General features: G+C 30.9%; 1 protein-coding gene across 5 annotated transcripts; it reads left to right on the forward strand.

Moving 5' to 3' along the window:
• The first annotated feature begins 4,828 nt into the window (after positions 1–4,828).
• LOC148198176 (ultraviolet-B receptor UVR8-like) lies at positions 4,829–10,770 on the forward strand. Of its 5 annotated transcripts, none has more exons than XM_088092095.1 (12): positions 4,829–5,183; positions 6,822–6,895; positions 6,980–7,064; positions 7,301–7,432; positions 7,660–7,884; positions 8,048–8,092; positions 8,177–8,293; positions 8,471–8,514; positions 8,701–8,883; positions 9,031–9,121; positions 10,052–10,095; positions 10,264–10,770. In XM_088092095.1, exons 1-12 carry the CDS (start codon positions 4,994–4,996, stop codon positions 10,384–10,386), a joined length of 1,353 nt encoding a protein of 450 aa, XP_087948221.1. In that variant the 5' UTR covers positions 4,829–4,993; the 3' UTR covers positions 10,387–10,770. The 5 variants fall into 5 exon arrangements, with proteins under 5 accessions (XP_087948221.1, XP_087948223.1, XP_087948222.1 ...); XM_088092096.1 differs by having other exon boundaries at positions 4,830–5,183; positions 8,054–8,092; XM_088092092.1 differs by having other exon boundaries at positions 4,830–5,183; positions 8,048–8,293.
• The last annotated feature ends 5,010 nt before the right edge of the window (positions 10,771–15,780 follow it).

Raw genomic sequence — 15,780 nt, forward strand, 5'->3', positions numbered from 1 at the left:
GTGTTAAATTAATATTGTAATGGTGTGAGGAAGTGTTAGGATTAATATTTTTTATTTAATTTAGTTTTTATATTAGTTATTTTTGTTTAATTTAATTTTACTTTTTTTAACATAAAGTGATTTTTATTTTTTTTAAATTAAAATCAAATTTAATTTTTATATTTTTATTAAAATTTATATTTTAATTAGATATTTTTAATTTAGAATTAGAATTAATTTAAAATTAGAATGACATTTTAAAATATAAGGGAGGGATATGAATTGAACATGAAGAAGGAAGACTGTATTGTAAGAGTTTTGTATATTAATTATTTATGATAATAGATTTAAAACTACAGGGATTATTTGTTCCTGTAGCACTGGCATTGCCTTCCGTAGAGTTACCTGTTAGGTATCATACTCGGTTTCGTCCATTTTCTCTGTTTTCTGTTTCTCGTTTACAATACGCGACATTTAGCAGCGAAATGTAAACATCCAACTAATAATCCAAACGAAAGATCAACTAAAAAAGAGAAAGTGTACATAAATTAATAAGTAGTTTCTTAAGTAACTTTAAAGAATTCTGCAGGTAAATTTAATTTTTCTCACTTTTAATAATATTTTATTTTTAATTAATTTTATTTAAGTCCAAATTCAAAATCTCGTTTAAAGTATTAAGTCTAATACTATTTAATAATAAGTTTAGCAAGTAATAAGTGATGAGATAAAAAAAAAGAATAAAAAAATCAAATGAAAAAAAACATCGAAAAAAAATGAATGAATATTTTTATTCTTATAAAAAACTTTAGTCACTGTAAAAGTGATAAATAATTTAAAAGTCATTCTTTCTTGTTGGATTTTAGTATGAAGTTTTTTATGTTACTAAAACGTTAAATAAATTTAATATTTTCTTCTAAAATATTGTGATGATTCATGTTTTTTCATGGATTGAATTAGTTTTGAATGTAAAAAATGGTTAAATCCAAACATTGGAGCATTAGTTTTAATTATACTTTTAAGATTTAATTTCTAATTTGTTTCTCTGATTTCAATCAAATTAAAAAAAAATTAATTGGTTTTTTCAATTTGGTCTTTTTTTTTCCTGTTCCTGATCTTTTGATTTTCAATCAATCATCTGCTATTTCTCTTCTTTATTTTCACAATCTTAGATTTATTTTTCTTAGACAACTATTCATGGTCAAACAAAAAACTAATGAACGATCAAATTGAAAAACTGACCAAATTTGATGTTTTCAAAAAAACCAAAGGACTAACTTGAAAAAACTAATAACTAGAGTTTTTTTTTTAAAATTTGGAATGAAATTTGCCACTAATAATAGTATCGCTTTCAAAGATAATGAAAAGGAATTTGTATATATACCTTTAAAGAATATTTCACCCCTTTATTTTTAAAAAATTACACATTTACTTTCCTTTCATTTTTAATAAAACAGTAACTATATTTTCTTTACTTTAAAAATAGGTTTAATAGTCAATTTAGTCCTCACTTTGGTTGAAAAATCTCAATTTAGTCCCTCGTTATAAAAGTGTTTTGAATTAGTCCTAACTTTTAAAATAGTGGGTCAGATTGGTCCTTTCTGTTAAATATAAGTTAACAAAATTAATGGATGATGATGTGACACAACTTAAAGCTAACGAAGGACCAATCTAACACATCAGCTTTAAGCTGTGTCACATCATCATCCATTAATTTCGTTAACTTATATTTAACGAAAGGGACCAATCTGACCCACTATTTTAAAAGTTAGGACTAATGTAAAACACTTTTATAATGAGGGACTAAATTGAGATTTTTCAACCAAAATGGGGACTAAATTGGCTATTAAACCTTAAAAATATATATTCTACTTCCAGCACGGTACTGAAGTGGACTGCAAAATTTCCTTGGCTAAAAAATATACCTCGTGTTTTATAATATTTATAAATAAAAAAATATACTACGTGTTTTAAATCGAATGAGATTCAATTTATCAACAATTTTAACGAAAATATTACTTAGCTAAAAATCGTGAAAAATAAAAATAATGTTTTAAAACATATAATTATTTTTTTATAAAAAATAATTTAATAATTGAAAATTACATGTATCTCTAGTACATTTTTCAAAATTATATTTATGTATTTCTTTAGTTTTTAAAAATTAATTGATATATCTTCTATTGTTAATAAAATATAAAAAACATTCATATGCTTTGTTTCATTTATACATATACTTTTATTATTTTTAAATATATTCATATTTATTTTTAAATATATTTATATCATTGTAAAATATTTAAATCTAGTAACAAAATCACAAAAAAAACTCAAAATATAAAATACCAGGAACATAAAACAAATGTTCTATCAATTCGTTATTCATAAAACCAAGTTTAATATACTCCATTCTCATAAAGAGAAAAAGAAAATGTTCAGCAACTTTTCCTCACCACACGATCAAAACACTCACCACATAAAGATTGTCAAAACAAACATCCAACGCTTCTAGCTGCTCCGCATTTCACGCCTTATTTAAAATTTGTCTGCGACTCTATGGAACTGGATGGACGATCCAGAATCACTTGCCCATCACGATATCCTTGGCCCACTCGCACTCAATTATCACCTTTCTTCCCAACCTTGGAACACAGACCGTACGATGGATTCACAGCCAGACGATCATGGGCCCATCATGCAACTGGGCCCATGTTTTAAACTGTTAATGGGCACGGTGTTTTCTAGTAGAGGTGGCTTGTTAACACCCACGTGTTGAAATTTTCGAAGAGGTGTGAGATCTGTTAGTACCACAAAAATTGAGTGGCAAAGATGTGTAAGTATGATGATTAGGGCCACGTGTCTTTACGTGTTTGAAATGGGCCGGGCCTAAAGGGATCCAATTGTTGCTTTCATTCCACCAATTAAAAGCCCTGTAGCTTTATCTGAGGTTATATGTATGTATGCGCTTGCTTTTACACATTCATTCATTCAACTGTGTTTCTTTTCTTGTCCTACTACCATCACTTTGCACATTGACATTTCTTCATGTAAATGCTGACGTGGCTCTGCACTATTTGATGTTGACCCAACCATACATTTTGTATTTAGTTTTAATTTTTATGGACTTTTTTTTTAATGTCAAGTAGATTTAAGTATCTTACATGCAAATTTACTCCAATACTAAAATTGCTAAAATGAGTGTCTAACTTGATTTTGCAAGCATTGTAATTAACTTCATGTATGAATTCTTGAAATATTCCCTCTTTAAAAAAAAACAATTATAAATAATGGTTTGTGTATAAACAATACCACGTAATTTATTTCAATAGTACTTTTTATTCAATAAGATATCATCTTTATAAAATTGGATCTATTGATCTCGTACACAGCACGTTAAAAACCTTGTTTAGCAGTTTCTCGTATTTTGATTAGTGGATTAATTAAAAAATAAAAAACGTTTGATAGTGACATAAATGGTGACGTGAAGTAAATCTTACTTGTGTTTGGATGATGCATTAAAGGCAACGAATCTAGTGTCTATTTTTGTAAAAGATAAGATACAATATTTGCATTACCTAACCACATGATAATGTTTCATCTTATTCATGTAAACTAAAATGTTGCCATTCCAAAAATCTTAACCCAAGGTCCAAAATCTTCACACCAATACACATGGAGAGTTTGAAACCATATCCAAAACATATTCTGCCTAATTTTTCCAATAGTAAAAGATGGAAATACAAAAAAAGTGTTTGAACAAAATTTGGAATACGTAAAAGCCCAAATTTTCAAAATGATATTTGTGGGACAAGTGGTATTAATCTACCAACAACCCACGTACTAATCAAAGTACGATACTTGTTTTTATTCCTTTCAACTGTCAATTTCGCAACTCAACATAAATTATAAACAGAAGAGCGAGACTCTTTGGTCAAGAAATAGTTCATGAAGTTGAAACACACATTATCGGTTTTCTTTCTCTATTAATATCTTATTTAAACATGTGTTTAGGTTTATGCAATTAAAACAACAATAGCTGTCTCACTGTTCAATCACATGGTACTGTTTTTTTTTTAATGAAATAAGCATCAGTTGTGAAGTATTTTTCTTAATTATGCTTTTATCAAAAGATTTAAATATTCCGCATTCAATTATAATCGCTGGAGCTAAGTACCTGGTAGAGTTAGGTTTGTGTTGATGAAATTTAAGCTTAATCTCTTTCGAAAGGAACAGTGGCAGGTAAACAATGGATAGAAAATTTATCACAAAATCAATGTGAAAAAGTTAATTTTCATAGCTTAATTTTGCATAAACAGTAAGAGGAAGATTTACACAAATTAATTTTAATGTATAGATTATTTTCAGAAAAAGTTAATGCCTGTCTCCCCGAAAGAAAGCTAAGACACCATGAAGTTTTGAGAATAATGGAAAAAAAAAAAATCCATTGAAATCTGAAAGGTGGAAGAGCTACCAAAACTCATCGCCATGAGGCCATCACATCACGTCACATTGTATCTCACATATTTCTTTGATTCCGCTCTGGCCACAGCTGACGTGTCCCACAGAGAAGTCAAAACGTGGCTAAGCACAATGATTGGATTTTACGAGCCACAAACACGTGGTGCAAGGAGAGAGTGGCCACGGTAGATGGGAGTGCAAACGGGCCCGCGGGAGTTAGCAGAGGGCTGAGACCTTCGAGAAAGTTCGGCCAAAATATTGGCCAGAAATGAAAGGAAGATGTAGCGGCCAGAAACATGCCACGTGTCAGTTGAACCACACGAGCGTCCGATGTGGCAACTCCGTTATGCCGAAAATGATACGGCCCCTTTTATGCACCAGCAGTGAAAAAGATTGGGCACTTTCCGCAAACGTTGAGAAAAATATAAACGGAAAAGCCTAAAAACAGGGGGAGAGATTTTTTTTTTTCACAATAAACAGATAAAAATAAAATTGTTTTCTTGCTTAAAATTGTTGCATTGAGTATCCATTTTGTTCAGTGTTTGTGGTGGGAGTCGCCATGAATGGCGAGGGAAGTGAAACAATGCAAGTGGAGAAGGAGATGTTGGTGTACATGTGGGGTTACCTCCCCGGAGCTCTGCCGCAGAGGACGCCGCTGCTGACGCCCGTCCTCGTTAGGGTTCCGCCGTCAGGTTACTCTTGGAGTGATGTTTGCGGCGGCGGTTGTGGATTTGCCATGGCTATCTCTGGTACCTATCTTTATTTTTCTTTCTAATTATTTTTCTTTTTGAATTGGGAGATTGAGGAGGCGAAGCTTCTCTCTCTCTCTCTCTCTCTCTCTCTCTCTCTTTTCCTTTTTAGTACATATGTAAGGATTTACTTCTCATTACATCTATCTGGGCTGTTTTTTCTTTTTATTTTAATGGAGTCAGAATATAAATTTAGTGGAGTAGGTTCAGTAACCTGAGCTAACACTCTAATGGTGCGTGTTTGCTTTTGCTGCCGCAGAATTCTTTCCATTTATTTTAAAGTACGGCGAAATTGATATTTTGGAAGGGTTAATTTTGAACCATAACAACTTGTGCATAGATTTTACACTGGAACTTGCGCTGCTGTGGGAATAATTGATTCCAGTGTTTTTGCCGAATATGGCACTTGGTTTTTTGTTTGATTGAATTTTTGCGTTTGGAACTTTTGCTGTTATTTGCTATTCTTAGTCTTTTATGGCTAATATTTTGTTAGGGTTCGTGGGATTTTTCTTCATGGTACAATTGACAATCTTTTGTTTTGCCTCTGACTTTTAAGGCGTCTCACCTTTTGTCGACGCATTTTATTGATATCTAAACTTTTATCTCGCAGTCTCTCACCCAAACAGATAGACCGACTAGGGAAGTTTGAGTATTTACAGAATGCAGACATGATTGGGGTTTTAAAATTTAGGAGTACATATTAAAAATTGTCAATTTTACAATACAAATAACACCTTTAAACCTATTTTGTTATGTAGCTCAAATCATAGAAGAAACCCACCTCTTTCTGTCTAACTTGTATGGTAAAATGTAAAATGTATAATGATGTATTCAAAACTCAAACTTATTTTCAAATTTCTATTACAATTATGGAAATAAGGAACATATCTTATATGATAAAAAATATTTATGTTATATCTGTATTATTAGAAATATTTTTATTTATTCCCGTATTATAATCTTTCTATAATGTGAAATTCTATGAAATTGTTATTTTGACTTTAAATGAATCTCGGTTAAAATGTCTTTTTCAATGATGTGGATTAAGAAAGGAATAAAATGAATTAGATCCTTTTTGTACTTTAGATAAATGGGATGAATTCAATTTTGGTATTAGGTAACAATATATTTAGATTATATATTTGACTAATCTTGTTTATAGATAATTTTGAATGTATAAATCTTAATTATATATATATATATATATATATATATATATATATATATATATATATATATATATATATATATATATATGTATGTATGTATGTATGTATGTACATGTATATGTCCTACGTTTTGAAGATTATATTTGTGCTACATAGGGTTTCAGTACTATTGTCTTGGGCTGGTTTTACCTATTTTCATCAATCACTTCCTTGGAACTTCTTGTTGTTTGTTTTCTAATATGCAGGCATTCATGTTTAATGTTTTGAATACGACTGTATGGGTGTAGTTTTTTTTTTTTTAAATGATGTTGCATTGGTACTTAAGGTCAGCGCTGCTTTTTCTTGATTTATTATTTTTTTGAAGGAAATGCTTATCTTTCTGCCTTCTATCACTTCAGGCTCCCCTTTTCTTTTTACATTTTATTAACATAAAGGATTCACGATTTCTCATACTTTGTTCCTTAATCAGAGCCCGGAAAGCTCATAACATGGGGTTCATCAGATGATTTAGGCCAAAGCTATGTTACGTCTGGCAAACATGGGGTAATGCGTAACCATATAGATTGACAATGTTCTCTCTCCTGTTTCTTTTTCACTCGACTGACATTTAATAGTTTCTTTATAAAGGAAATTCCAGAGCCTTTCCCTCTTCCAACTGAAGTGTCTATTGTAAAAGCTGCAGCTGGATGGGCGCATTGTGTTGCTGTCACTGGTAAGAATCACTTACTTATCTTTCTTGCCAAGGAAGGAACACTATACAATGTGATTAAAATGAGAAGGGATAAACTAATGTTGCATAGGAAGGTTTGTCCTGTCGGATAAATTATCCAACACTTGCAAATTTCCAAAAGTAATTAATCCGAAACGGATCCAAGAGATTGTCTATCCATAAAACTTGTTTTTCTTACTTCTATCATCCTACATACCTGGTTTGCTGGTCCTATGCAGATTGTGGAGAAGTTTATACATGGGGATGGAGGGAATGTGTCCCCTCTGGGAAGGTGTTTGGTGAATCATTAACTGGGGTGAACCCTGAAAAGGATGTACCGGGAAGGCAAACCTTATTCTTGACGGAGCAAGGTATGTTTGACCTCTTTACAATTGTCATTTCTCCATGGCTACTGTCCCTACTAGGAGGTGATTTAAGGTAGTCAAAGTGTACTTGAAGAAGAGTAAAAGATAGAAACTATTATGATATAGGATAGTGCTTGAAAACTCAAGAACAAAAGAGTTTTGCCCCTTTATGATTATCGAAAAGGTGTACCTAGCCTTTATCCGTCTAAATGATGTAGAATGTTTTGCTACAGTAAGCCCTCATTCTCAAGGCTCAAAGTCTACTGGAGGAACTGCTTCTAGTACCAGTGGAGAAGAAAGTACAAAGAGAAGAAGAGTGTCTTCATCAAAGCAAACAGCTGAAACCTCTTCTTCCAGTGATGATACTCTGACAGCGTTGCCGTGTCTTGTCACACTAAACCCAGGCATAAGGATAGCAAGTGTTGCTGCTGGTGGTCGCCATACCTTAGCATTGTCAGGTATTGACTTTATTGAAGGACTATTTGTTTACCAAGGCTAAAAGTCTTGTGTACGTTTTTCTGTATATAATGTGATAATCTTTTGGTTGTAGAATTTTTTTTGTGTGCTATGGAGATCTATTATGCAATCTAAAACATGTTATTGATTATAATTCTCTGGAAGTTTCAGATATAGGACAGGTGTGGGGTTGGGGCTATGGAGGTGAAGGTCAGCTTGGTTTGGGTTCTAGAATACGAATGGTGTCCTCTCCTCATCTAGTTCCTTGTATTAATACCTCTTCTTATGGTAAAGATATGCCGTTGTCACTGGCTCGAGGAAGCATGAGTTCAGATGGACAAAATTTCAGAGTACCAGGAACTTGTATAAAGGCAATTGCCTGCGGAGGTCGACACAGTGCAGTAATAACAGGTAAATGTGTACAAGTCTATTTGGTATCTCAAGTGAAAATAAAGTTACTAATTTTCAATATAGAAAATAAGACAACTTCCATAATTGCTTATTATTTCTTAATTCTTCGCTACCAGTTACGTGAATTTTACTAGTCATATATTCTGATATCCAAATATCTTCCTGTTCAACTTACAGATGCTGGAGCCGTGCTTACATTTGGTTGGGGACTCTATGGACAGGTAATTTAAGGTGAACTTGAGACGTCTTTGGTCTTTTTCTCTACCCAATTTCGTATCCGATTTGGCAGTTAAATTTTATCAGTGTTTAATTGTAAATAAATTCCTTTGGGGTGTTCTAATCTAGCTTGCTTGGGATTCATGCTAATGCTTGTTATACTAAGTTAATGGAATCTTGTTTTGGAAAAGTGTGGGCAAGGAAGTACAGATGATGAACTGAGTCCGACTTGTGTATCTTCCTTAATGGGTATTCGAATAGAGGGGGTTGCTGCAGGACTGTGGCACACTGTGTGTACATCTGCTGATGGTGATGTTTATGCATTTGGTGGAAACCAGTTTGGGCAGCTGGGAACTGGCTCTGACCAAGCTGAGGTATATACCCTTGCCATCCATTGAAACACAATAATTTGATTATAATACACCAGTTCATAGTGGCTGTCAATGTCATTATTGCTGTTACTTTGGTTTGTTGTATTGAGTCGTTCCGTGATATTAATTTTAATTTTGAATTCCCAACAGACTATACCAAGGCTCCTGGATTGTCCGAGCTTGGAAAATGTCAACGTTAAGAGGATATCTTGTGGGGCGCGCCACTCTGCACTAATAACAGGTATACTATAACACAACTGTAAATGGAATTTTCATAACCATGTAGGCAAAGGTATTCTTCTAAGGTTCTTCTTAGATAAACGTTTCCATAGCAATTATAGTAGAGCAAAATAAGAAGGAAAAAGTAAAATGTATCTTTTCATAAGTTAAAGTTACTTTATACATAATTTAAAGATAGGAATTTTAAAAAGTTATATGACGTTCTATAGAATTAGTTTATATGCAAGCTAATAGAGAAAATCATTTATAATTTCTTCTTACTTTTTCATTTTTAGAAATATTTATGAAGACGTTTTCCAAACAGATCCTAAGACTGAAGTCACATTAATGTATATCTAAACACTGCTAGACTAGACCCTGCTTCTTTTCTCGTCGTCATCTCTTTTCTTATATATCTTGAAGGTGCAAATGTTCAAATATGGACGACAGCGAGCCCTTAACATTATCCGTTTTCTTTCATAATTTATTCTTTAGTGTCTCTGACAAAAGGTTTTGAGGAGAAAAAGGAATGACAGAAAATATTGAAACAGTATTTTTCTTTTCTCATTAAAAATGTGAGAAGCTGATGCTACTATGAAATGGTGTTAATGAGCGAAATATTCTTTATGACATACGTAAAAAAAATTTCGGGTTGATTGACTGCAAAGTTGTTGAAAGTAGTGTCTGTTATTTAGTAGGCTTACCAGATGAATATATTTCTACAATAATGTAACAATAAAGTTCTAAATTCAGTCCGTGCATTACTGTTTCTGCTTTCATAATACACGTTCTTCATTTTGGCTGGACTCTTACGAGGCTAGTTACTTGTCATGTTGAGAACACTGACGCTGTATCTTGATTATATTCGAAGATAGAAAAATCCGGTGGAAACATGCATGTCTATTATTGATAGATTCTTATTAGCTCTCTTTTTTTCTTTTGTTTCTTCAAGATACGGGAAAAGTCTTCTGCTGGGGGTGGAACAAGTATGGACAGGTGCTTATATTGCACTATCAGTTTCACGCGACTCCTTTCAGTTTCATATTTAAACAATCAATATCATTGCAATTTCTGAGACCACATTCGTCCATTGAGTGCATCTTGCCTTATAAATTATTGACATTCTTGTACACCATTCTAAGTTTTAATTTCTGAATGTGGCAGTTGGGCCTTGGGGACGTGATTGACCGTAACATCCCTTCTGAAGTCACCATCGAAGGTTGCTTAGCTAAAAACGTTGCATGTGGCTGGTGGCATACTCTTCTTCTGGCCGAGTCCCCAACTTGATGTCATGTCATGTCAATGCTCATGACCCAATTTTGTTAGCTAGCTGTTCTTTTGTTTTGTAAGACCAAGAAGCCATATGCATATGTACATATAGTAGTGGTATACATATGACATATGTATATATACATGCTTGCATTCTTTCATGGTGTGATTCATCATATCGTGACTGCCTATCCAATACTGATTTCTGGTTTGGGAAGGAAAATATTGGGTCCTTTTCATCTATGTAACAATTAGTCTTCATAGTGTATATTTTCTTTTTTAATTGTATAAATTAACCACTGTAATTACATACCGTAGAAGCTAGCACTCCATGCACTTATACGAGGTGGTTCTCTAGATTGTGTTTATATATATTCTCACACAAACATTTTATTGGCTAAATGTATGGACATACTTACTTCTTTTTAAGTTCAGAATAAGTAACATTTTGATTTCTCGGAAAATTTCTGTATATATTTTTGACCAGTTTGGCTCTATAAACTTTGAAAAATGAGATATAACTACAGGTTTGAATTTGGACGTTGTTCTTAAAAATTATTTCTATAAATGTTTCGTAATAGAGTTAAGATATGAAATATATTTCTTGTGTAAAGAATAGTGAGACGTGTTATATGTAGTCACAATCTTTACACTATTCAAGGAGTCAAAGTCAAATAACAGAAGCTGCTTTCTGCGGACTTTAGGCATGGCTATACCTGTTATCTAAGGAACATAGTCTCTTGGGACGGCATAGGGACTGTGGAGTAGCGTTAAGCAAGATCTTGTCCCGTGAATGAAGAAACACAAATCCTGTTCTTAACAGCTCCCATGGTTGAATCTCACTTTATATTTTGCCATGAGATTGACATTTAAGAACTTGTTAGGTACCAAGCACGTAATTCGCTAATTAGTTGCTGTCGCTGTTAAAGGGTTGACCAAACAAATGACTACCATGTGTAATTCATAACACTTATGTTGCCATCTTTTCTTTAAAAAAAATTAGAATTAGAATTTCATATTAATAATAAAATATTACGTTAATATCGCCATATATTTGACATAAACCTTTAATACTTAATTACAGAACTGATACATTTAGTGTTGCAATTAAATTTTATCCTAATGTAATACCGATTGACATGACATTACTAAATATATAGATACTACATATAAAAGTTGACCAATGACAACTTCATCGTTTTTGAATGAGAGCGTTTGATAGGAATTTTGGAGAGTAATCCAATATCTCATTTTAACAGTGTAATATTATTAAAATAAATATTACAAAATTTAATATTAAGAATAGATAATTCATAATTAAAGTAGACTATTACGTATATTAAGAATATAATTGTACTAACCTAATAACGATTTAAGGAATCTAAAGATTTATAACATAAAGTAGAACAATGATTCGTCAAAAAGATATTACAAACTTCTAAGAACTAATTGAGTGCATCATTACTCTTATGAAGTAGATCATGCTTCTTTATTTTCTTACACCAATCAAGATGATTATTGCAAAAAGACGAAAACAAACACAAAACTAACCAACACAACAAAATGGTAAGCTAATTTACAAATGAGATAGTATATATTATAAATTCAAGTTATATTACATATCAAGCATTCATAAAGACATACATTACATAAACAAATATTATTTTAGACTCAATTATCCGGATACATGCATTGATATCAGACCCTGACAAGTTTTGCACTTGTGGTGATCTCTACTGCTCTGCAGACCCATTACCAATGGATTTCATCCTACCAAACACAAGGTTAGTCCTTTCACCGTCATATGAACCTTATAACTTTTCAACGACTAGAACCTCCTACTACTCTCACAAATAATTCATTCCCCTCTATATGAGTATGAATGATTATTAGAGTGTTAAGAAACCTCAAATACTAAATCCTTATCAAACATTACAAAAACTCAAGCCTAATCCACCAGTGTACACCATCCTAAAACAGTTCACATCCACGAATAGTTATAGTACTAACATCCTATTATCATCAAAACTATATCATAAACACATAAATATAAGAAAATTGAAAAGCTGAAAAACTCTACTAGTCTCGCTTAGCAAAAGCATACACTTGCTCAACGAGGAATGCTTGGAAGCTCACTCGCTTAATGGACGTCTCGCCTAGCGACTATAGCACTGAAACAATTTTCGTAATAAATCGACCAGTACACGTCCAACAAGATCACCACTAAAGCTCCCCAGATTTTATGTGATAAAATTCGCCCAACGACGTCAAGTAGCGTCCAATGACAGTTAAGTTAGTTAGCCTTAAGACTTTGAAGTTTCCTAGTGAGAATACTCTCGCCTAGCGTCCACCATGTCAGTGAGTTCTTTGACTTTGTTGTCGCCCATCAACCAACCCTTACCTAGCAGCCAAAGCTCTCCAAAAAATTGAATTACATAGACTCACTGGTTAAGTATACCTCTTGTTAGAGAGTCTGCATAATTCAAAGACCAAAATTTGTGTTTTTGAGACAATCTCATCCGTATCAAACTAATTCAATGTTTTATACCAACAACAACCTGCCAATATAGCAATTTAGATATCCTAAACCAACAATACAAATTCAAAGTTGTAATCCACAAAAACACCTTTAAAGGCTCTTAATATACCAAAACACCTCTAGTTTTACATGATACTCTATCTACACATAGAAGAAACATCACCAAAACGATCATACCATATCATTTTAATCACTAATCAATTGAGACTCATATTGCTAACTTTACGATCACATGTGAGAAAAATATTCTCATTTGCATAAAAGAAAACATTTTGAACCTAGAGAAAATAAAAAAAAAAGATAACTTACACATACAGAAAAATTGATCAAATTGAAGTAAAGAACTTAATGTAAAAATCATTCAAACAATCTTAATTTTATTCAATTCATATTTAAATGTTTATTTATTTATTAAAAGCAATAAACATTAAGATATGAAAAAGACTTAATTTACATTTAAAAAGTTTAAAAATTTACTTAAAACAACTTGATATTCATTTAAAATTATCCGAAACTAAATTTTATAAACAAAATCAATAACTAAAGCATGAAAATCAAAATTATAACTATATAATAATTTTTACAATAAATATAAAATTAAAATATTTTTATACTAGTTTTGGTTTTTTAAATTAAGAAAAAGATGGGTTGGTTGATTTTCATGCACCAAACCATTTAGAGGAAAAGGTATACTGTATTTAAATAAACTCTAAATAAATTTAATTTAAAAATGTTTTAAATAGTTTATTTGGTAATTTAATTTAGTCTGAATTTTTTTTATAGTCCCTATTAATGGCTAGTTGGTGGAAAAGGGTTGACCATTATCGTCATTACTATTGTCATTACTTTTTTTTTATTATTATTATTATTATTTCTTTCTAAGATCCATTATTATTTCATTTTATTGGTTAGTCAACCAAAGTTCTAGATGATTGGTGAGCAAATGGTGAGATGCGAGGCTTCAATGATTCCATGTTCTTATCTTCATCTTCTTCCAGTGGAATGAACATTGTTGTCAACCCTTCGTACATCTTTTCTACGTTTTCTCTTCAACTTTCATTATTATACACATCATATTCTCAACCTTATCACCTCTCCCACTTTTTTAAAACCTTTTTAAACATGTCTGCCAGGTCCGAAACTACCTTTCTTTTTTCACAACCATCAAATTACCCAAATATAATCTTTAAACTAAGAGTTAAATATCTTTTTAGTTCCTAAACTATTGGTTGTTTCTGGTTTTTGTCCTTCCTTCAAAAAGTAAGGTACAATTTGGTCCTCATTCTTTTCGAAACGTTCGTTTTAGTCGTTGAAATTTTGGTTTTAGTTCTCATTTTGTTGCTAAATGAAGACCAAATAACGGTCAATAATTTAGGGACTAAAAACATATTTAACCCTTAAACTAAAAAGATGAAAAATAAAAAGATTTTGCATAAGCTTTGTACATAACATCATAATATTATAATTTCAATTCACTAATGAATAAATAAATAAGTAAATAATAAATTCTTATTTATTTTAATGTTATCAATAAAACAAGTTTTCCCTAAAGTTTTCACTAAAATCAACTTTAGATTTTGACTAATTTTAATTTAGTTTAATAAACTTATCCAAAAAGCAAAATGTTCCAAACATTTATTTTGTAGGCTTGGATACACCCGTCTCTTAAACGAAATAAAATAAAATAAATTTTTTTATGATTTTTATTAAAAATATTTATTCAAATATTTTAACTAATATTACTTATTTATTTATAGGACTAATGAATACCCAATAATTAGAACATGACTACAGAAAAAGTTTATAACAGTTAACTGCACCAATTGAATCAAAACCCTTGCATCATGTAAACACAAGGATTATTATTGAGAAAACAATTAAAAATACGTAAAGTAATGTTTTATAATGAAATCAGTTAACTTTTATCATTAATACTATTATCTCCCCTTTTCTTTTCTTTTATAAAACCTCACAATCCTTTTAAATTAAAAAAATATTGAGATTTAACATACATATATTATTAAATACATGCAATATATATATATATATATATATATATATATATATATATATATATATATATATATATATATATATATATGCTCTCACGTATTTTATATAGGAAATAATTCCTTCCTAACATTGAATTTTTGCAAGACTTTGAATTCGACGCATTTCTTTAAAAAAGAAACAAAGCATAATGCAATTCAAAATTAAAAAAAAAATGCCTTTAGTCAAGAAAGCAAACATAGAATAACACGTTGAGTACTGTTTTGGCAACACCCAATAAACTATAAACTCTACAGTTTGTGCAAATAAAATACAGTGATAAAAATAGTTGCAAATAAAATACAATGATAAAAATAGTAGTAAAATGATGCTACGGTTGATAGCATTATTGGAAAAAAAATCAATCATAAACACAAAAGTCAACTTCAAGAAATATATTCTCTTTTGTTTTCTCCTACAATCTTCACTAAATTATCAATTTAGATTTTCAAAGTGTACTATTTACAATTAAAAAAATATTTCAAATTTTTTATTAAAATTCTTAAAGTTAACGTTTTATTATTACTTTGTCCAAAAACATGTTCATGCTGTTGTTTAAAATTTGAATTAAAAAAGTTACATAATTATATTTTAAGGACTAATATAAATATGCATTTTTAAATATTAAGAAAGTAGTTTCCTCATCATTAACTACTGAGTGCATAAAGTAATCAGTGTACAATGATCTATATTTGAGAATTGGATTTGTTTGTTTGGTTCTACTAAATGCCTGTAATTCTAAAATATCAAAGTATTTCAGAATTGATTTTTTAAAATTCAAACTTAAATAATTTTAAAATAAATAAAATTACATATATTCGAAT

The sequence above is a fragment of the Vigna umbellata genome, chromosome 5 (genome assembly GCF_029865625.1).
Source record: "Vigna umbellata cultivar VRB3 chromosome 5, Vumbellata_1.0, whole genome shotgun sequence".
Lineage (NCBI taxonomy): Eukaryota > Viridiplantae > Streptophyta > Magnoliopsida > Fabales > Fabaceae > Vigna > Vigna umbellata.